The sequence below is a fragment of the Cervus canadensis genome, chromosome 1, assembly GCF_019320065.1.
Source record: "Cervus canadensis isolate Bull #8, Minnesota chromosome 1, ASM1932006v1, whole genome shotgun sequence".
NCBI lineage: Eukaryota > Metazoa > Chordata > Mammalia > Artiodactyla > Cervidae > Cervus > Cervus canadensis.
This window is the reverse complement of record NC_057386.1, coordinates 5,311,949-5,333,867: the sequence shown is the minus strand read 5'-3', so window position 1 is coordinate 5,333,867 and position 21,919 is coordinate 5,311,949. Positions and strand designations below refer to the sequence as shown.

At 54.9% G+C, this 21,919-nt stretch overlaps 1 protein-coding gene across 3 annotated transcripts in view; it reads left to right on the top strand.

Moving 5' to 3' along the window:
• SDK2 (sidekick cell adhesion molecule 2) overlaps positions 1–21,919 on the top strand; it is a 264,553-nt gene that overhangs the window by 153,251 nt on the left and 89,383 nt on the right. For all 3 annotated transcript variants that reach the window (XM_043454318.1, XM_043454377.1, XM_043454457.1), the window contains 2 exons: positions 8,043–8,190; positions 14,719–14,852. In XM_043454318.1, the coding sequence (XP_043310253.1) occupies positions 8,043–8,190; positions 14,719–14,852 (282 nt within the window). The remainder of the gene's footprint in view (positions 1–8,042; positions 8,191–14,718; positions 14,853–21,919) is intronic.

Sequence of the window (21,919 nt, the reverse complement as noted above, 5' to 3'; positions counted from 1 at the left end):
AAGGAGATGCTAAGGAAACACAGAGGGGCCTCCCAAACCCCCCGCCCTCCAGTGTAATTGTGCAAATGTTTTCCCTCCCTGGGTCCCCGGGAGCAGGTCTCCGAGGTAGGAAGGTGTGTCCCGGGAGCTTCATCTTGAGATGGGGAAACCGAGCCTCAGAAAGGTCCAAGGACTGGACTTCCCTGGTGGTCCAGTGGTTAAGACTCTGCCTTGCAATGCAGGGGACATGGGGTCAATTTCTGTTCAGGGAACTAAGAGCCCAAGTGCTGCCGCATCACAGGTAGGGAATATACGCACTACAATGAAAGATCCCACCCAATTAAGGAATGTCCCACGTGCCGCAACTGAGAGCCAATGTGGCCGAATAAATTAAAAAAAAAAAAAGAAAAAAGTGGTCTGGTGGCAACCCAAGTTCCCACAGCTGGTATTTCTACCATCTCCCTCCTCCTTCCTCCCCCCGTCAACCAAAGACAGGAGCTGTGAACCCAGCCACGGACCCGGCCACGAACAAACGTTGAGCTCAGATTCCCCTTGCCTATCCCTTGGCTTCCCTGGTGGCTCAGCCGTAAAGAATCCACCTGCCAATGCAGGAGACCCCGGTTCCGTCTCTGGGTCAGGAAGATCCCCTGGAGAGGGGCATGGCAACCCACTCCAGTATTCTTGGCTGGAGAATCCCATGGACAGAGGAGCCTGCAGGCTGTAGTCCATAGGGTCGCAAAGAGTCGGACCCGGCAGAAGCGACTGAGCAAGCAAGCCTGCACTTATCCCTAGCTGTGTGACCTTGGGCAGATGACTTAACTTCTCTGTGCCTTCATTTCCTCATTGGAAAAAAGGGATGCTAATGTTAGAGCCTACCTAGCCGGGCTGTCACATGAGTAATCAATCAGCGCATACAAGGGATTTTCACAATGAGTAATCAATCAGCGCATAGGAGGGATTTTTACAATGAGTAATCAATCAGCGCGTACGAGGGGCTTCCCTGGCAGTCAAGTGGTTAAGACCCCTTCCAATGCAGAGGGTATGGGTTTGATCCTTGGTTGGGAGCTAAGATCCCACATTCCTAGAGGCCAAAAGACCAAAACATAAAACAGAAGCAATGTTGTAACAAAATTCAATAAAGATTTTCAAGAAATCAGTGCTCACAAAGCATCATGAAAGGCCCCCAGCCCAGAGAACCCTCGGGGTGGAAGCTCGGGGTGGACGAGTACACTTTCTTCTCTGCCAGGCCAACCAGGGAAGGCTTCCTGGAAAAGACATCCACAGCCCTTCTCATTCTGTCTGATGGTACCTTGGGAGGTACCATCCTCTGCTCTCCAGGGCTGGGGCTAGGGTGAGGCAAGGAGAATGGAAAATTTAAGGAGGCGCTCCCTCTCAGGGAATCACCGTCTGCTTGCAGGACCCTGACAGTGGGTACTGCCTTAAATCGTTCCCCTCCCCCACCCATCGCAGTCCTGGGGCTCTCCCGGACTTGTGCCCTGCACACCGCCTGCATCTGTCTGTCCCTCCGTCTGTTTACACTGTCACACGGCGGAGCTTGCCGTTCTGAGGATGGGTAACCTACGAAGGATGCTTCTCCAGACCCCGCATCTTCCCTTCTTGCCAGTTTCTGCCCCCCGGGGTGGGAGGGTTTTGTCCTGGGGGTTCAGCAGCGGGGTTGGGTCAGATCAGGCCCAGCAGTCCCCACCCCTGGCTCCCATCGCCCCCTTCCCAAAGAAGGGCTGTGAATCGGGTTCTAATGGGAAATTAATAAGGCAGCTGTGCTAACCACTAATGATGATGGCAAAGTCGTTACAAAAAGCTTCTTTACATGTTTTTAATTACAGCAATTAAAGAGAAGTCGATAAAACATCACCCCCCTCCAGCTCCCTTCTTGGCCCCACCCTGAGTCTCTTTGTTTTTGTGAAGCCGCCATAAATTTCTGGCATGCGGCAAGTGGATTGAATGGCTGAGAGGCTTGGAAGAACCTTCTGGAGTCAGCATCCAGCTTCCGTGGGTGCCTCTTAGTCCTGCTCACCTGAGCAATGTCCCTGATGTGTATCCCAGCCTCACTGGGTGGGTGGATGGCTCGGACTTGGAATCCCCAGCCCCGGCAACAAGCCCCACTCACTTATCACGGGGCCAAGGGCTCCTGCTCCCGGTTCTCCAGGGCAGCTTGGCAGCCCCCGTGCAAAATGAGAGCTGAGGGCATCAGCCCCACTGTCCCATGGGCTGGGGTTGATGTCCAGAATGCCAGCAGTGGGCCCATTCTTCTTAATGCTCAACCTGAGTGGAGTATTAAATGTGGAAGAAGGGAGTAGGAGATATGGCTGAGGAGGTGGGGCATTGGGGACAGACGGTGACATTCTCAGATGCAGTGGGATGTTTTGATGTCACTTAGAATGCAGTGGAAGGCATGGATGGTTGGAGGCAGATTCACGACTGGATGGAGAAATAGCATCCTCATAAGAAACAAGCACAGCCACAATTAAGTACCATCCCATGTCACCAGCGGAGAAGGCAATGGCAAGCCACTCCAGTACTCTTGCCTAGAAAATCCCATGGATGGAGGAGCCTGGTAGGCTGCAGTCCATGGGGTCGCTAGGAGTCAGACATGACTGAGCAACTTCACTTTCACTTTTCACTTTCATGCATTGGAGAAGGAAATGGCAACCCACTCCAGTGTTCTTGCCTGGAGAATCCCAGGGTTGGGGGAGCCTGGTGGGCTGCCGTCTATGGGGTCGCACAGAGTCAGACACGACTGAAACGACTTAGCAGCAGCAGCAGCAGCATGTCACCGGACTGGCAAAAACCAAAGCGTCTAGCAAGACCAGGTGTTCATAGAAACTCCCACCACTGCTGACGGGAGTGTGAATTGGCAAATTGATGCAAATCAGGGAAACAGCTTGGCGTTATCTCATAAGATCAACATGTGCACAGCCTACAACCCTAGCGATTCCACCTTTAGGCACATCCTCTTGAGATTCTCTCAGCAACGAGTGCTGGCAGACCCACAGGAGACTGTTCTTAGCAGGACAGCAAAACACCGATAACAGAGCCGGCCTGCAGCAGCACTGCGCTGTCTGGATACACGGACATCCAGGCAGCGCTGAAGATGACCAAACCCGGTACCAGGGCAGAGGTGGGGCTCCCAACAAGCATGTTGCACAAAAAAACCAAATTGGGGTGGATGACATACAAAATAATCCAGAGGGCTTAGAAGCAGGCTAAACTAACCGTAAACTGTGCAAGGATGCATCTACATGTGGGGAAACTTGAAAGAAAGGAAAAAAAAGCAGTGGTATGATGGACCCAACATCCAAGAGGGCAATTAGACCTCTGGGGGGGCGGAGCGGTGATGAGAAGGAGGCTGTCGGGGAGGGAGGTGAGGCTGGTTCGTGTTCTGTTCCTTAGACTGGGCGGTGGGTTGTTGTTACTGTTCAGTCGCTAAGTCGTGTCTGGCACTTTGCGACCGCATGGGCTGCAGCACGGCAGGCTTCCCTGTCCTTCACCATCTCCTGGAGTTGACTCATGTCCATTGAGCCATCCAAGCATCTCATCCTCTGTTGCCCTCTTCTCCTGCCCTCAGCCTTTCCCAGTGTTGGGTATGTGAGCATTTATTCTTCTTCTTTGAACTACTCATAAGATTATGTTCACTTTTTTTATGCATGACATATTTCATGATAAAAACGTTTTAAAAGTGGGACCTCCCTGGTGGTCCAGTGGTTAGGGCTTCACGCCTCCCCTGTAGGGGACACAGGTTCGATCCCTGGTTGAGGAACTTAAGATCCCACACGCTGCATGGCATGGCCAAAAGAAGAAAGAAAAAGTTTTAAAAATAACTAAAAGCGGTAAATATACTCTGAAGTGGAATGCGTGCTTTACAAGACCTTTTAAGATAGAACAAAGACATTAGGAATAATTTTTAGGCCCCGTCTAGCTGTGCCCCAGGCCTGTACATCTTTGCTCTCAGGGGACGGCCTAGGGAGTTAGATCAGTGCTGCAAGACCTGATGGGCCAGCATGCATTGCCAAGAGGAAGTGCAGTAAATAAATCCTTGTGTTTCCACCTCAGTGCGAGTGAGTTTCCCTAGGAGATCCTGGACCCCCAGCCCAGCCAGTGTGCGCTTCCCTCTAGCCTTTCTCAGGCAGTGGCTGGCTAAGCAGCCCCCTTGCAGCTGGTGTTAGGGACGCCTGTGCCCTGGGTCCCATGGGCAGAGACAAGGGGCTCCCTGGGAAGACCTAGGAAGCCCACTGGGCAAAGTGAGTGGAGAGAACCAGGAGGGTTCTGGGGGTCTCAGAGCCAATAGTGAGGGGAGATGATTGTGAGAGGAAAAGGTGGATGGGAGCAGCAGCAGCAAGACTTGGAGCGAGGTCAGCTCTGCCCTTCCTTCACCTGTCCATCCTGCCATATGTACATACAGTCACCATCCCTCACTTCCTCCCTCCATCCATCCACTCATGCATCTATTCAACCATCCATCCATGGCACAGACCCACCAGCCTACCCCCTCGGCATTTTTAAAATTCTCTGTAAGTAGCCCTCCTCTCCTACCTCCTAGTCTTCACACACTCTCTTCCTCCTGGACTTTTACTACTGTCAACCACACAGACACACACACACACACACGTGTGGCTAACACCTACCCTTTATGTATCTCTGCTTTAAAAAGCCTCACCCCAGGCTGCCTCGGTGGCTCAGTAGTAAAGGATACGCCTGCCCAGTGCAGGCTACGCAGGCTCAATCCCTGGCCCAGGAGGGTCCCACGTGCCTCAGAGCAACTCCCACACGCCCTAGAGCCCCTGCTCCTCAACAAGAGAAGCCACCGCCGCGAGAAGCTCTTGCGCCACAGCCGGAGAGGAGCTCCCGCTCCCTGCAGCTAGAGGAAAGCCCACCCCGCAACGAAGACCCAGCAGAGCCAAAAACCACAAATAAATCATTTTTTTAAAAAAAGCCTCACCCCACCTCCCAGTCTGAAGTAGATACAGCAGATTTTCTCTGATGCCCCCTCTCATAGAAAAACCCTGTTTCTCTGTCCTAACTGTTGTCACAATATGTCACTGCGTGGTTCTCGGTTGATTTTCTTGTACCTGTTCCCCTAACCCTACACAAGTTCCACAGAGGCAGAGACCAGGGCTTTCTTCAGCACCTGTCGCAGAGCCTGTCTGACCCACGGAGGGGACTCAGTAAAGAGTCGTTGCATGACAGTACTGGCTGCCTTTTTTATATTTTTTATTTGAGTGACTTTTTAAATACATATTTATTTGACTGCACTGGGTCTTAGTTACAGCATATGGGACCTTTAGTTGCAGCATGTGGGATCTAGTTCCCTGACCAGGGATTGAACCCAGGCCCCCTGCTTTGAGAGCCAGGAGTCTTAGCCTCTGGACCACCAGGGAAATCCCGGTATTTGATGAGTTTAGAGAGAAACTACTGTGTGCAGAGTATGGGGCCAGGTATCTTAGAGGGATTTCCTCATGAATGTAATTAAATAGAACTACCTCATGAAGATTTCAGTGTAGCAGAAGGAGATAAAGAAGGTGTATGAAAAACTTGAATGCAGGGGCTAAGTCGTGGAGGAGGCGAGGGCATGCAAAGACAGGGGCGAGTCTGGACGCTGCAAAGACAGGGACGAGTCTGGACGCTCGCTGGACGCTGGCCGGCCCCGCCCTAACTGCTCAAGCTGGATAAGCCACTCTATCTCCATGAGCTTTAATTTCCTCACTGACGAAATGGAGCTAATAAAACCCGAGAGAGAAGAAAGAAACACTATTACCATGAAATTGCTTTAAATTGTTCAAATATATCTTCAGAGTTCTGTGAAAAGTTTTTTAAATAGATAAAATTATTGTGAGGACTGAAATCAATGTGATTTATTGATGCAATTTTTTTATAGACAGAGCCAAGTAATAGAAATTAGTAAACAACTAAAAGATGCACGTTTAGGAAAATTGAGCTCTGTGGTATTATTACACAGATGAAATGAAACAATCCATGTGAAGTCCAACTAGAAAGAAACCTAAGGTAGGGTCAGCAACTATTTGGGTGGCAGGGGGTAATCTTTGTTGGAGAGGTTGATGTTAAAACTGTGAAAAATACACAGGATTCCAATATTTTGATACAATGACTATTAGATGCAGTTTTAGAAACACTTTAATATACTCTTCCTGTCTCTATGGCTACATAACAAATTAACCCCAGACATCATGCTCTGCTCAGTCACTCAGTCATGTCCAACTCTTCGCCACCCCATGGACTGCAGTCTGCCAGGCTCCTCTGTCCATGGGATTATCCAGGCAAGAATACTGGAGGGATTTGCAATTTTCCCCTCCAGGGGGTGGACCGCAATCATTTGTCTTGCTCACAGATTCTGTGAGTCTGGACAGAACCTGCTGGGAACAACTTCTCTCTGCTCTTTGATGACTGAGGTCTCCACTAGAAGACCCAAAGGCTGGGGGCTGAAATTATCTAAGGGCTCACATGTTCAGTCACATGTCCAGTGTTGATGCTGGCTGTTGTCTGGGACCTTGGATCCTCTGCACAAAAGCTGTTCCTGTGTCCGTGTGGGCTAGGTTGAGTTCCCTTACAACATGTCAGCAGGATTCCACACAGGAGTGTCCAGAGAGCCAGGTGGAAGCTATATCCTTCTGATGACCTAGCCTTGAAAGTCACATAGGATCCCTTCTGGCATATTCTACCGGTGTACTCACAAATCCCTCTGATTCAAGAGGAGGGGACATAGCCCCCATCTCTCAGTGGGAGAAGTGTCCATCACAGTGTAAGAGGAACATGTTGGATGGGAGGTAAATATTGATGCAACCATCGTTTTTTTTTTAATTGAAATATAAATGATGTACAATGTTATATTAGTTTCAGGTGTACAACAAAGTGATTCCGTTTATATACATATATATATGGGCTTCCCTGGTAGCTCAGCTGGTAAAGACTCTGCCTGCAGTGCAGGAGACCCTGATTCAATCCCTGGGTTGGGAAGATCCCCTGGAGAAAAGCGTGGCAACTCACTCCAGTATTCTTGCCTGGAGAATCCTGTGGACAGAGGAGCCTGGTGGGCTACAGTCCATGGGGTTGAGAAGAGTTGGACACGACTGAGCAATTAAGCACAGCACAGCTATGTATGTGTGTGTATATATATAAGGCTTCCCATGTGGCTCAGTGGTAGAGAATCCACCTGCAGTATAGGAGATGCAGTGCAGGTTCAGTCCTAGGTCAGGAAGGTCCCGAGGAGAAGGAAATGGCAACCCACTCCAGCATCTTGCCTGGGAAACCCCATGGAGAGAGGAGCCTGGCGGGCTACAGTCCTTGGGGTCGCAAAGAGTGGGACACGGCTCATGACTGAGCACAGCGTAAACACACATCACCTTTTTTGAAATAAAAAGCCTCTGCCCTTAGAGTCAGAGCTCACCCTGACCCCAGCAGGCCGGTGGGCAATCAAAGCTTTCCCACCTCATCTCCGCTGCTCTCCTCCAGGCTGATGGAACATCAGAGCGGATGGTCCCCGCTCTATCTGCCGATGGGGTAGACACGCTCCTAAAGGAGCAACATGGTGTTGTGTTCACATGTCTGTGCAGGCTCACACGCTGCGCCCAAGGGTCCAGGAAGCTGGCCCCCGGAAGTGCCTTTCACCCCACACCTAAGTACAGGCAGGGGACCAGGGACAGACTCCGGGGTCTGAGTTCAAATCCTGCCCCTGCCCCATCCCAGCCACGTACGTGCTTTTGGACACGTCAACCAGCCTGTTCAGGAGGTTTTTTTTTTTTTTTTTTCCTCCATTGTAAGCTGTTTGAAACAATGACTGACGTCTCATGGTTGTTGAATGAATCCATTGGTTCGCGGACATACAGATGTGAATGGATATAAAGCCCCAAAGCACAAAGCAGAGCGCGCCGTCATGAGGGAGGGGGTGATGGGGCCACGGGAGGTGGGCCAAACGTGGCGGCCGTTCCCGCAATTTCCTTGCGCTCCCACCGCTCCCCACCCAGGAGCCGGGCAGTCTGGGTTGCTGACCTCCGGTCGCTGACCCCTACATGTGCTCTTCCCTCCCACAGACATGGGCAGCTTCGAGGAAGGCGAGAAACACCAGAGCGTCTCCCATGGAGAGGCCGCCGTCATCCGCGCCCCGCGCATCTCCAGCTTTCCGCGGCCGCAGGTGACCTGGTTTCGGGACGGCCGCAAGATCCCGCCCAGCAGCCGCATGTGAGCGTCCCCCTCCCCGACCCCCAGGGGCGGGTGTGAGAAGCCAGCCCCGCCCGGGAGAGGAGACCCGGGGCCACACGGAGCCCCCAGACGCGGAGGACGCAGGGTCCCCTCCACTCTGGGGTGGAGCCAGGCGGGGGACGTCCCCACGGAGGGCAGCCGGGTTCCCAGGGGCCTTTCTGGGAAACTCCGGCCGAGACTTGGAACTAGGACACTCTCGGCCTTCCTGGGGAATCCCAGGGTGTTGGCCTCTGTCTCTCAGCTGGAGAATAATTTTGCCTCTCAGAGCACTCCAAAAGCTCAAGTTGGCACAGACAGAGGCTCCGTCCCCGTGGCTCCAGGCCAGGGTTCAGGGCACACGGGCAGGCGCTGGCATCTCCCGGGCAGGGCGGAAGGCGCTGGGCGTTTCTGCCCGGCGGGCGGGTGTGTCTGGGAGTCCTTCGGGCGCGGCTGTGTGTTCCGGCTGCGGGGAGGAGGGGAGGCCCGGGGAGGCCTGGCAGGGAGAGGAACACATGGTCCTTTCAGCACTAACAAGGGCCCTTCTGTGTAGCCCAGGTCAGGGGTGGTGGCCACCGGGCTTGTGGGCAGAGGGATGGAGCCGACACCTCCCCGGAGGGCGGGTGAGGGGTCAAGGGTGGGAAGCGGCGGCCCTCCTGAGCCCCCAGGAGACAGCCAGCAGAGGCGTTCCTCTTTAGGTCTCCCACTCTCCCCTGCTCCCAGCAGAGGAGGGAGGCCACCCTTGCCCTGGACCAGGTGGGCCGCAGGTCCGCTGTGGGCGGAGCCTGTCCAGTCTCTGTAGGAAGTGCCGTCGGAGATGGCCAGTTCTTGCCTTCAGGGAGCATGAGGTTCCATGTGGGATGTTATAATCGTGTAACATAGTAACATCCTGGCAACAACGTGGCCGACCGGAGCACCTGCCATGTCCCCCAGCCTCCAATACGCACAGCCCACATCACCCTCTGCTCCAGGACAGACACGCACCTCCCGGGGTGAGGTGCTCTGCCTCGTGCCTTTTTGGTCCCCAGAATGCACATTCAGGAAATATTTGTTGAATGAATGACCCGCATGAGAACCTTATGAGGCTGCTGATTTTATTCCCATTTTACAGACGGTAAAGTGAAGGCCCCCAGAGCTTAACTGCTCTGCCAGATCTCAAGCAACTGGTTCCAGGCTTGCTGACTCCAGAGTCAGGGTCTTTTTTGTATAATGGTTTCAGTGTCTTTTTTTAAAATACATATGTGAAGTGAAAGTCGCTCAGTCGTGTCTGACTGTTTGTGACCCCATGGACTATACAGTCCGTGGAGTTCTCCAGGCTAGAATACTAGAGTGGGTTGCCTTTCCCGTCTCCAGGGGATCTTGCCAACCCAGGGATTGAACCCAGGTCTCCCACATTGCGGGTGGATTCTTTACAAGCTGAGCCACAAGGGAAGCCCAAGAACAGTGGAGTGGGTAGCCTATCCCTTCTCCAGGGGGCCTTTCAGACCCAGGAATCAAACTGGGGTCTCCTACATTGCAGGCAGATTCTTTGCCAGCTGAGCTGTGAGGGAAGCCCAGATATGTATGTATTTGTGTATTTTTGGCTGTGCTGGGTCTTCATCGCTACACACAGGTTTTCTCTAGTTGCGGGGAATGGGGGCTACTCTCTGGTTGCAGTGAGAGGGCTTCCCATTGCGATGGCTTCTCTTGTTGCCGAGCATGGGCTCTTAAGACACCGTCTTCAGTCGCTGCAGCTCGCGGGCTCAGAGGCTATAGCACACAGGCTTAGTTGCTCTGTGGCATGGGGGATCCTCCCAGACCAGGGACTGAGCCCGTTTCTCCAGCATTGCCAGGCACACTCTTAACCAGTGGACCACCAGAATTGAGATCTTTAATTCTCTTTTGTGTGGAAATTATTTGAAAGCGGGGACAAAGACATGGGGGCTAAAGAGGATAAAGTGATTGCACTTGTGGAAAATTGATCTGGTGATTCTCAACCTGGCTACCATCTGAGATCATTTGGCACCATTTAAAATACATTGATCTTTCGATTCTGCCCCTCACATGCTCTGATTGCATTGCAACAGTGTGTATGTACCTAGACGTCAGGATTTTTAAAAGCTCCCCAGTGATTCCAGCATGCAGCCACAGTTGAGAACCACTGTCCTGGAATGTGTCCGTTACCTCCACGTACAAGAGTGCTGCATAACAAGTGGTCCCAATGGCCTGATGCGATAAGCATGCATGTATCATTCGCATCAGCAGATTGGTGAGCTTGGCCTGGCTCTCTCGCTTGGTCAGGGCTGGCTGATGAGAATGTCTGGGTGAGTCCCCTCTGCCCCACTTGTCCCAGCCTCCAGCCAGCCGGCCCTAACATCTCCTCCTGGCAGTCGCAGGAGAAGCAAAGTCAGGGTTCTGCTAACATCCCATTGGTCAATGCAAGTTACGTGGTAGAACTTAGCCCAAGATGCAGGGAAATTAACTCTGCACTTGAGAGGACTGGAGAATCACCCGGAGCTGCTGCTACAGAGCTGGTGATGACTGGGGGGGGGGGGGGGGGGGGCCATGTTCACAGGTGGACTCGTGCTATGTGTGAGGACCAGGCTCCCGTAGGCCTAATGAAAGTTCAATAAAAGCAGCGAGTGAGGACCATTAACACAGAAACCAAGGTTGAGTCGCAGGAGGGGGATCGCCCTGCCACACGGGTGCTGAGATAGGCAGCAAGTCCCAGCCCCTTCCCGACTCCCTTTTCTGAGCCGATCTCCCAGGCCCTTGCTGTATCAATGATGGTGTCCTGCAAGCCAGCCAGCTGGGAGTGGCTGCAGGAATACTGTGCTGAGGAGGACCCCGAGGGCTCAGACTCGGGGGGATTATGCCTTCATGGATGAGCCACGTGCACCATGGCCGCCGGAGGGGCCAAGTGGACATCTGTCTCCGGGGTTTGCCACATTAGATGCAGCTCTTTCTGCAACCTCACTCCCATCACCCCTTACCTGACAGCTTCCCACCTCCTCTGGCCTTTCCTGGCTTCTGCCATCACCGCCCCCCCTTTTCTTTCCCAGCAGTCCCTGTCAGCAGGACAGAATGCCCTCAGGTTGTGCACAAACACACACACACACACACACACGCACACGCACATACACACACACCTTCCTGGTCACTCCCACCCCCTCCAGCCCTCCTACCAAACACGCATGAGGACACAGGGCATTTTTATCTCAGCAATTACGGCAGATTAATATTCATAGCCCAGAGGAAAGGCCCCTGGAAACAAATCCTCTGGTGTCTGTTTGTTGGAGATACATATCTGATGAGTGCTATCACCCGTCGGGGCTGCGCTATCTACAGAGGACCGCTCTCCCTCCCGGGGCGGAAGCAGAGATTAGCAGCCACCCCCCACCACCCCTTCCTTGATATTCATTGTTGAAAAGGAGACAAGATTCCTAACAAAGATGCATGCTGAGGGTTTGGGGCAGGTTCTGGGGTGATTTATTTTACTCTTAATTAAATTATCAATTGCCCCCCACCCCCCAGAGCTGGGGAGAGAAAAGGCTGGCTTCATGAGAGGGAGTGGAAGGTGGGAAGGACTTGGGCCAATCAGAGAAGCAGGACAGACGTAAGAAATTGAACCAGAGGATTGTGGCTGAAGAACCTAACCCAGCCTCTGCTGAGAGGGGAGCCCTGCAAGAATCCCGGCAGCCTCCTTCAGCGTGGGCGCCCCTGGGCGAGCCGACTGGAAGCCCTCCTGAGTGCTGCAGGGAACTGGTGCACTTCGGAAGTGAGCACAGGGTCGTGCCGGAACCATCTATCGAGGGGATGGTCATCCTGCTGAAGGCTGTGAGCCCAGGGACCTTTCTTATTAGCCTCCTGCTGAGGACAGACGTAGGGCAAGTCAACAGGCCTCTGGCCCCTCACTGCCCTCTGCTCACCCCACTCACTGGGAACTCGAACCCAAGCCCCAGGGGTCCCGGACACAGTGCTGTCCTCCAGAGGCAGGAGAGCCCCTCTGACTTACAGACAGACAGACAGACAGACAGACCCCCGGACCCAGGGACTTAGCGCCATGGAAGTTTGTTTCCCGCCAACTTAAAGAGCTTTAGGACTTCCCTAGAGGCTCAGATGGTGAAGAATCTTCCTGCGATTCAGGAGACCCAGGCTCAGTCCCGGGGTCGGGAAGATCCCCTGGAGAAGGGAATGGCCACCTCCTCCAGTATTCTTGCCTGGGTAATCCCCTGGACAGAGAAGTCTGGTGGGCTACAGTCCATGGGGACGCAAAGAGTCAGACACGACTGAGCGACGAACACTTTCACTTCCTTTTTTCACCCTAAGAGGGGGCTGAGGGGGACAGGTGAACTCCAGAAGGCTGTGTCACAGGCAGGCTGTGGCTTTTGAATCACCCTAAACAGATTCGGGATTAGGCAGCCTCCCTCCCCCACAGCCTTCACCACCTCCACAAGCTGCATTAAAGGACCAGGGTCCCTGCAGGAGATTCCCACGTGAGGACATGGTCACCATCCCTGTCCCACTGTGTTGACCTTAAAATATTTTAGCCTGGCTCTGTCCTCACACCCATCACCTCATTTGTTGTTCAGTCGCTCAGTCGTGTCTGACTCTTTGCGACCCCATGGACTGCGGCACGCCAGGCTTCCCTGTCCTTCACCATCTCCCAGAGCTTGCTGAAACTCACATCCATTGAGTGGATGATGCCATCCAACCATCTCATCCTCTGTCGTCCCCTTCTCCTTTTGCCTTCAGTCTTTCCCAGCATCAGGGTCTTTTCCAGTAAGTTGACTCTTCACATCACGTGGTCAAAGTATTGGAGCTTCAGCTTCAGCATCAGTCCTTCCAATGACTATTCAGGGTTGACTTCCTTTAGAATTGCTGCTGCTGCTGCTAAGTCACTCCAGTCGTGTCCGACTCTATGCGATCCCATAGACAGCAGCCCACCAGGCTCCCCCGTCCCTGGGATTCTCCAGGCAAGAACACTGGAGTGGGTTGCCATTTCCTTCTCCAATGCATGAAAGTGAAAAGTGAAAGTGAAGTCGCTCAGTCGTGTCTTGAATCTTAGCGACCTCATGGACTGCAGCCTACCAGGCTCCTCCATCCATGGGATGTGCCAGGCAAGAGTACTGGAGTGGGGTGCCGTTGCCTTCTCCGTCCTTTAGGATTAGCTGGAGGTAAAAAGACCTCTTCAGGGAAAAAAAAATAAAGGACGTCATTAGGGTTCCCAGGAATTGGAGAGGAAGGCTTTGTCTTCCTATTTCCTGGAGCTCAGCAGGCAATATAAGACCCAGCACTGGAACCCCAAAAGCCAGGATAAGGGGGGACCCCGGCCCAGCCTGGCTGGGAAGACCAAGCTGGAGAGGCGTTCACAGGGATGTTTATTTGAGAGCCCGTTTAAAAGTCTGTCAAATTCACCTAATGGGAGAATCTGAAAAGAATTCAACTGGATCTGTCCTTGTTAAACTAACATTAAGGATGTTTAACAGCTGTCTCGGGCATATCACATTAAAATCCAGAGATAGACTCGACAAACTAATGGTGTTGCTCATCATCAAGAGGATGGGTGAGAGGAGGTGCTGGACAGAGCCGGCCGGGCAGGGGTCCCGCCCCCACACCCGGAGGGTGCCCAGCTTCCGCCTGGACAAGCCCTTCACCCGACCTGTGGACGTGGGGGCTGAGGGGCTACGTGACAGGATCCCGGCAGCAGGAGCCAGACTGGCAGCAAACCGCCTATGTCTGCGCCCCGCTGCCCAGCCGGTTTCCCTTTTCCCTCTCTACCAGCCCTGACAGCCCCTTATTGGCTGGATTCAGGGAAAGGAAATGGAGGTGCTTCCCTGGTGGTTCAGATAGTAAAGAATCTGCCTGTGATGCAGGAGACCCGGGTTTGATCCCTGGGTCAGGAAGACCTCCTGGAGAAAGGAATGGCTACCCACTCCAGTATTCTTGCCTGGAAAATCCCAGGAACAGAGGAGCCTGATGGGCTACAGTCCACGGGGTCTCAAAGAGGCAGACACGACTGAGCGACTAACACTTTCACTTCCTTTTTTCACCCTAAGAGGGGGCTGAGAGGGACGTGTGAACCCCAGAAGGCTGTGTCACAGGCAGGCTGTGGCTTTTGAATCAACCTAAGCAGATTCGGGATTAGGCTAAGGCAGTTATTCTGGAATGGGTCTGCTCATTTCTAAGTGTATTATCATCTCTCATGATTCATTCATTCTGGGGAATGAATTTCTTCAGTTCTGGACCCTCCTGGTGCAGCAGTGACCCGAAAGGGTAGAATTCTGGGGGAGCTCCAGCCCCTAGCCAGGCCTGGGCTGGACGCAGAGAAGCGTCGCCTGGACAGCCCCAGACCCCTGGACATGCTCTGTATCTGGTCCCCAGCGCTGGCGAAGTGGGGTTCTCTGCAAACTAATTCTGGCTGGAGTTCAGGCAGCCAGTGGTTCCGGGGGTGGGCTGGAGGAGGGGCTCTTGGGGGCCTGGCTTCCTGTCCCAGCTGGCATCGCATCCCTGGAGGCCCACCCATCAGAGGAACCCTTTTCTGCTTCCCAGAGCCATCACGCTGGAGAACACTCTTGTCATCCTGTCGACCGTGGCACCTGACGCAGGCCGCTACTACGTGCAGGCTGTTAACGACAAGAACGGGGACAACAAGACCAGCCAGCCCATCACTCTCGCTGTGGAGAGTAAGTCAGCGGCGGGGCCCGGACCGATGGCGAGGCGCATCATTAAATCTTGGGAATGGGGCTCCCGGGGCTCGTGGGGAAGATGGAATGGCGTGGACAGGGGAGGCTGGGAAAGGGAAGGGGAGGAGCCATCCCGAGGAGGAGGAGTCCCAGCTGCAGTGGAAGCGGGAGCCGGCGAACCAGGAGGGGACTGAACTCCGGACTCCATCCCCATGAGCCTGAGATCGTATCAGGAGCGGGGACACTTAGCTTGGCCATTAGCGGGGCCCCCTGGAGATCCGGGGAAGCATGAAATGTTGGGAAAAGTGTGTGCATGAGAGGATTACAGCCACCCCTGGGCTCAGGTGCCAGTGGCGAGAGCTGACCAGGAGCTGGGAAGCTCGTTTTTAAAGAAGTGTGCTGACTGCCTGCACTCAGCTGGCACGTAAAAGGCACCACTTGCAGTTGGAGCCGAGCCATCCTCGCTGATGGGAACACAGGCTTTCTGCCCAGGCTCCCGCCTCAAAGTGCCGCTGTCCATCAGCGGAGACTGCCCACCACCCTGGAGGAGAGAGGCAACCCTCTCCTCAGTGGCAGAGTGCAGAGGGGAGCAAATGGAAAGGGTGACTCCTTGAGTCTCCTTGACGGAGAAGCGTTTGTCCAGCTGAGACTGAAGGCAGGTTTCCGGGCCCTGATGGAGATGCCGTGGTGGGGGGACGTTCTCCCCAGCCCCGCTCCCCGCCCGCCAGTGCACCATCCCCGGGAGGCAGAGGAGGTGGGGAGTCGCCAAGTCCATGGGACGGGGCCAGAGCTTCCTGCAGCGACCGAGCGCCATGCCGCCTGTGGGAGCCAGATGTTCACGTCCTTCACATCTGCACAACTGCTGCTCCACAAGCCAGCTCATTTATCATCCACGGTCCCGCGGGGACGTCCCCGCCAGCAGCATGAGAAGGGTGCCAGCCAGCACAGGACCTTCCCGTGTCCTTCCTCTGATCCCAGCCTCTGTCTTCCAGGGCCCAGAAAGCCCAGTTGTTGTCGATGAGTCACTAAGACGCGTCTTTTGCGACCTCAAGGACTGTAGTCCTCCAGGCTCCTCTGTCCGTGGGATGCTCCAGGCAAGGATACTAGAGTGGGTTGCCATTTCCTCCTCCAGGGGATCTCCTTGACCCAGGGAGAGAACCCAAGTCTCCTGCATTGGCAGGCGGATTCTTTACCACCGAGCCACTTGGGAAGCTGCAGAAAGCCCCAAACATTCCCCAGTCCCGACCTGCCCGCGCCTGGGCCTTCTGGCACCTGCAGAACCCCTTCCCATATATGCAGTGACCCCCTCCCCCAGACCAGGCTCCTGTCTGCCGAGAAAGAGACCTGGATGCAAGGAGCAGAGTTCCAGTCTGCATGCTGACCTATGAGGGTCACGGGTGTGACCTCTGACATTGACTTGAGCCAGGGTCTCACTCATCTTGGCATCCTGGGGGCCCAGCCCACAGTCTGGGGCTGCTGTTTCTATGGGAAAAAGAACCATCAGAGGGGGTGTTTTTCCCCATGTATTTTCCAGCGCGTTGAATACCTGGAGTCTTAACGGAATCGAGTCATTTGGTCCGAGTCAAGGTCAGGCATCTTCCTGGGTGGCTCAGTTGACTCTGAGACGGAGGTTGGAGCCTCCCTCCCCCGACTCTGCTCTGCCTTCCTCCCTTAGCACCTAGCCTCCTCCCGGCCAACCCAGGATGGTGGTGCTCCCTCCCCCAGCCCTCCGGCGGGCCCCCATGTCTGCCCGAGCCTCCCCCACACCATTGTCTGTTTCTCCCACCCGGTCGCCCCTCGCCCCCTGCTCTCAGGATTTGTACCAGATTGAGTGCAGAATCAGCTGATTTTCAGCTAATTTCTCCTCCCACGAGTGACTGCACTTCAAATCCTGGTGCTTGTCGCTGACACAAATCCCCCAGCTGCCGGCCTGCCAGCCAATTTCCTGGGAGCAATTGCGACTTCGCCCACCGTGAGCAGCGTCTCCCTCATCTGTCTCGCCCTCCGCTCCCCACCCCCACCCCTCACCCCCTCTCTGCTCAGGGCAGGCAGCCTCTTCGCATCCCTCATCCCTCGGGAAGCATCCATGCTCTTTGGAGATGGAGGCTGAGAGAGCAAAGGCCAGTGACCCCCAGAGTTGCCCCCTGCCCAGGTGTCAGCCAGCAGGTGACCTCACTCGGACCACCACAGCTCTTGACAAGTTCGTACCTGGCTGGTGGTCCCACTGGGTGGTGATCAGAGCTGCACCACGCAATGGAATTATAATACGAGCCACATATGCAATTTAAAATTTGCCAGTAGCTCACTATTTCAGAAGGAAAAAGGAATTGGTGAAATTAATTACACTTTATTTAACCCAACATATCCAAAATATTATCAGCTGAATGTACAATCAAGATAGAAAATATTAATGAGATACTTTACACTGTTTTTTTTTTAAGTCTTTGAAAATCCGTGTGTATTTTACACTTAAAGCACATCTCCTCAAATTTGGATGCTGGATTTTCATCTGGAATACGTGATCTGTATTTAGATTGCATAAAATGTGCAACTGGAAAGGTGGGATCAGAAGCCCAAGTTGTTCTAGACATACTTAGAAGTGTTCTAATAACTGACTCGGGGATCTGTTTTTAATCAAGTGTAAATTAGATAAAATTCAACCCCATTCCATAGGGACATCGGTCACTCAAGAGCTCATGGCCACCTGTGGTTCTCCCCCCGCCCCCCACCCCGCGGGGGCAGGTCGGCCCTGGGCTCGTGGGCAGCTGGAAGCCGGCCCCGGGGAGAGGGCAGCTTGTCTCCCTGCCCTCCACCCGTCTGACCTGTGGTCCAATCACGTGGTCCCCGAGCCACAGTTTCCTCACCTGTAACGGGACGCCTGTGGCAAAGCACAGGCTTCCCTGATGGCTCAGTGGGTAAAGAACCCGTCTGCAATGCAGGAGACGGGAGACGGGTTCGATCCCTGGGTTGGGAGGATCCCCTGGAGGAGGAAATAGCAGCCTGCTGTGTTATTCTTGCCTGGAAAATCCCATGGACAGAGGAGCCCGGTGGGCTACAGTCCACGGGGTCGCAAAGAGTCAGACACGGCTGAGCGACTAAGCACGCACGCGCTCAACACCTACTCAACGCACCCACTGCACCGGTTATCAAAACTGTCCTGGGGCAGCTGGCTGAGACCCAGCTTCACCCCTGAGTGGGGACCCCCAAGCTTCCTCCTGCCCTGGGGCCCCACCCACATCACGAGCTCACCTGGGAGATGCCGGCGCCTGCTCCGCTTTGCCTGCAGCTTTTCCAAGTGATCCCTGGGGCCCCGTTCACGCCACTGTCCAGAGCTGACACCCTGCATCCTGTGCCTGAGCACGGCTAGACCGCCCCCCACCCCTGGCCGGCCTCCCAGAGACCCAGAGTCGGCCCAGCCCCCACCCCCGGCAGAAAGCTCCTGACAGTCAGGTGTGTCTTCCCAGGGCAGGTCCCCCTGGCTGGTCCCTCTGCTTTCCCATCACACGGAGAGCCTCCCTTTCCACCGCTCCCGTGGGCCGGGCACCGTCCAGGCACTGCTGTTCCATCATTAACAACAGTCCCTGGAGGCAGGCTGTTACTCCCCTCCACGAGTTACAGATGAGAAAGCTGAGCGAACAGGTGAAGAGGTGAAGCAATTGACTTCCCGGTGACATTCACTAATGATGCACAAACCTGATAATGGGACCAGGTTTCCCTGCCTGCAACACTCAGCCCGTTAGCCACTCCCCGGATATCTGGAGGCGCGCACATCCCCCTTTTTGGCGAGAGGCACCTGCTGTCGGCTCTTCCGACTCTCCAGAAGTCACCCAGCCCCACTGTGTTCACTCCCAGTCCCAGCCCCCTCCCGCTCCCCTGCTTTCTCAGGCCCCATCCCCGGCGACCTCCCGGTTAGAAACCCACTTCCCTGATTCACCCTGATGCTCAGGGCTCAGCCCCACTGACCCCTTCCCTGGCACCTTGTAACCTGAGCTTCTAGAACCCTCCCTGTCTCACCCAGGTCTCCTGCCTCCTGCTTCCTTCTCCCCTGGATGATGCCTGGTCCTCAGCCCTTTGCCCCCTCCCCCCCACTGCCTCACGCCTGGTCCCTGGGCTTCCCTGAGCACCCCCTTCCTATCTTTTCCGGGCACATTGCCCCCCACCCCTGGGGAACTCCAGCCCCCGGCTCCTGAAAGTTCCCCTTTGAGCACCTTCACTCTGACCTCCGGCCACCGTCCCCCATCCAGGTGACAAATCCCAACCCATCTCCCTGCTTTGAAAACGGGGAGCCCGCAGCACAAGCACGGAGTGTAGGAGTGCTTAAGGCCAAGCTTTGAGACCCATGGGCTGTGTGACCCTGGGGAAGCCCCTTCGCTACTCTGAACCTCAACTACCTTTCCCTAGAAAGGACACTATAATACACACATCTTCCAGGGCTGGGAGTAAGAATTTTAGGATTTAAGAGTGTTTTCCTCTTGGGCTTAACCTTTCTCTGTAAAGAGGGCCCCAGGTGGAGACATTTACGTACTCGCCTGGGGCCGACTCCCAGCTAGTAGCCCAGTTTATAAATTCTCAATCATCTGGCCCTGATCCGACCTCTCCCAATCAAATCTGCCTTGACTCCCCCAGTAGGGATGGAAAACGGCGTTCACCATGCCGTCTGCTCCAATCTGCTGTCTGTTGTCTTTGTGGTTTAGTCGCTCAGTCATGTCTGACTCTTTGCGACCCCATGGACTGTACCCAGGCTCCTCTGTCCATGGGATTTCCCAGGCAAGAATACCGGATTGGGTTGCCATTTCCTTCTCCAGGGCATCTTCCCAACCCAGGGATGGAATTCACACCTCCTGGATCGCCAGACTGATTCTTTACCCCCGAGTCACCTGGGAAGCCCGTTGGACAGAGGAGCCTGGCGGGTTACAGTCCATGGGGTCGCAAAGAGTCGGACACAACTTAGCGACTGAAGAACCACAAGGACCGATCCGTTGTTGGCACTGTGTTAAGAAGGATTCTGAGGACATCTGGGCTCAGCCGGGAGAAGCCCTGGCGGATCAGGAGAGGGGGCTGGGGGCAGGGCGGCGTGTGGGCCAGGACCCTCGCCTCTGCCGGGGGCTCTCTCCCCCCACCCTTCCGGCGCTCTGAGGCCACCCGGGCTTGGCACCCGCCTCCACCTCCAGCTCCCCCGTTGGTCTCACCGGCACCCGCAGAGGGCCCCCGTTCTGGAATGCCCTTCTTCCTTCTGGCTCCCTGAGTTCCCCTCCCACCCCCCAGGCCCTGGAGGCTTTGCTGACCTCCTGAAGCCTTTAGCACCCGTGCGCTCTCTCCCTTGGTCAAGCGGCCCCCGAGAGTCATGGCTTCACCTGCTGGAGGCCGCTGGCTCCGTCGCTTGGTCCAGGCTGAGCTGGGGGTGGGCGGGGAAGAAGCAAAGACACCCCACCCCGCCCCAAGCACAGCAGGCAGCTCCCCGGGGAGGGCTCGTCACCTGAGGAGCACCTACTATGTGCCAGGCACTCTGCACTAGCCCCTGACCAATTCAGCCATGCCCCCAGGACCTTCCTGCCAGGCACCTATGGCAGGCACCTTTAATCTCATGAACGTCTGAGCACCGATCTGACTTCTCCCCAGACTGTGCGTGCCAGGGGGTCAGAGCCCCGCCCATCTCCCCTGGGGGTGGGGGGGGATCCCCCTGCCTGGCACCCAGCCTGGCGCATACTGAGCCCTCGGCCAGAGAAGGTTTGTCGAGCCAGGGGCTGAACCGGCACAACCCTGAGAGGCACTGACCTCTAACGCCCGTTTTGCAGCCGAGAAAACAGGCTTGGGGGGTGAGGAGAGCAGCCAGAATCCTGACCAGATGCCCGGGATTGGGGGGTGGGGGGTGCAAAACGAGGTTCTGAACGAGGTCTTCCTGAGCCCCAGGCCCTCCTTTGCTGAATCTGGAGGAGGAGGGGGGCCTTCCCTTGAGTCTTGCCAGCTGCCGCCTGGGCCTGGGCAAGACTCCAGGACCCTCGAGGGGGTGTCAGTCTCCTCTTTAACCTCCTCAAGCCGACAAGGCAGCCCCAAAGTCCGGCGGGGCAGGGGTGGGGCACCCTCATATTTTTAAACGCCGAGGGCTCTGTTTACCCATCAGGGCCGCGGGGCTCTGACTGTCTGTCTCCTCCGCGAGCCCCATTAATCCGGGCCTCGGCACCTGTGCGGCCCGGCGTGTCATAAACAACGTGGAGCACACTTTTATGGATTCGGCTATATCAGCAGCTTTCAATCCGATCGCTCTTTATGGCACCTACATGAGGCTTTTATATTGTTGCAATTATTTTGGTTTATACGCTTCCTTTCTTTCCCCCTTCATTTTACTTTACTTTTTACATTTTATTCCCATTCTGTCTGGGCCTTTCCCAGCAAGGCCTGGGAGGCCCGGTAGGAAAACCTTTTCCCAGGGGGCTGACTGGGCGGCCTGTCTTCCCCATAAAGGATGTCCATTTGCCATCGCCCCGGGGCCGTGGGAGTCGTTATGGCCTGCCACCTCCGGAGCCTCCTGGACAGGGGCCAACTGGATGGATTTGTCGTGAGAGAAAAAGTCCTCCGGTTTTATATTTTCAGGAGCCAGGGAGCAGGGGTACAGAACGTAGTGGAGCTTCTGCCAGTGTGGGGCTTGGGCTGACCACAGAGAGAGGAGCCTGGCCCCTTCTCAAAAGACTCAAGGAAAAAAGCAGGAAAGTCTCCTGTCTTTACTGGGCTTCCCTGATGGCTCAGCGGGTAAAGAATCCGCCTGCCAATGCAGGAGGCGTAGGAGATGCAGGTTTGATCCCTGGATCAGGAAGATCCCCTGGAGGAGACAGTGATAACCCACTCCAGTCTTCTTGCCTGGAGCACCCCATGGACAGAGGAGCCTGGCGGGCTACAGTCCATGGGGTCACAAAGAGATGGACATGACTTAGCAACTGATGCTTTTGTTTCTTGTTATTTTTAATTAATTTTTCCTGGAGTCTGTAGTTGCTTTCTAGTCTTACGTTAGTTTCTTCTGTACGGCAAAGTGGATCCGCCCTCCGTATACACATCTCCCCCTTCTTTGGGCT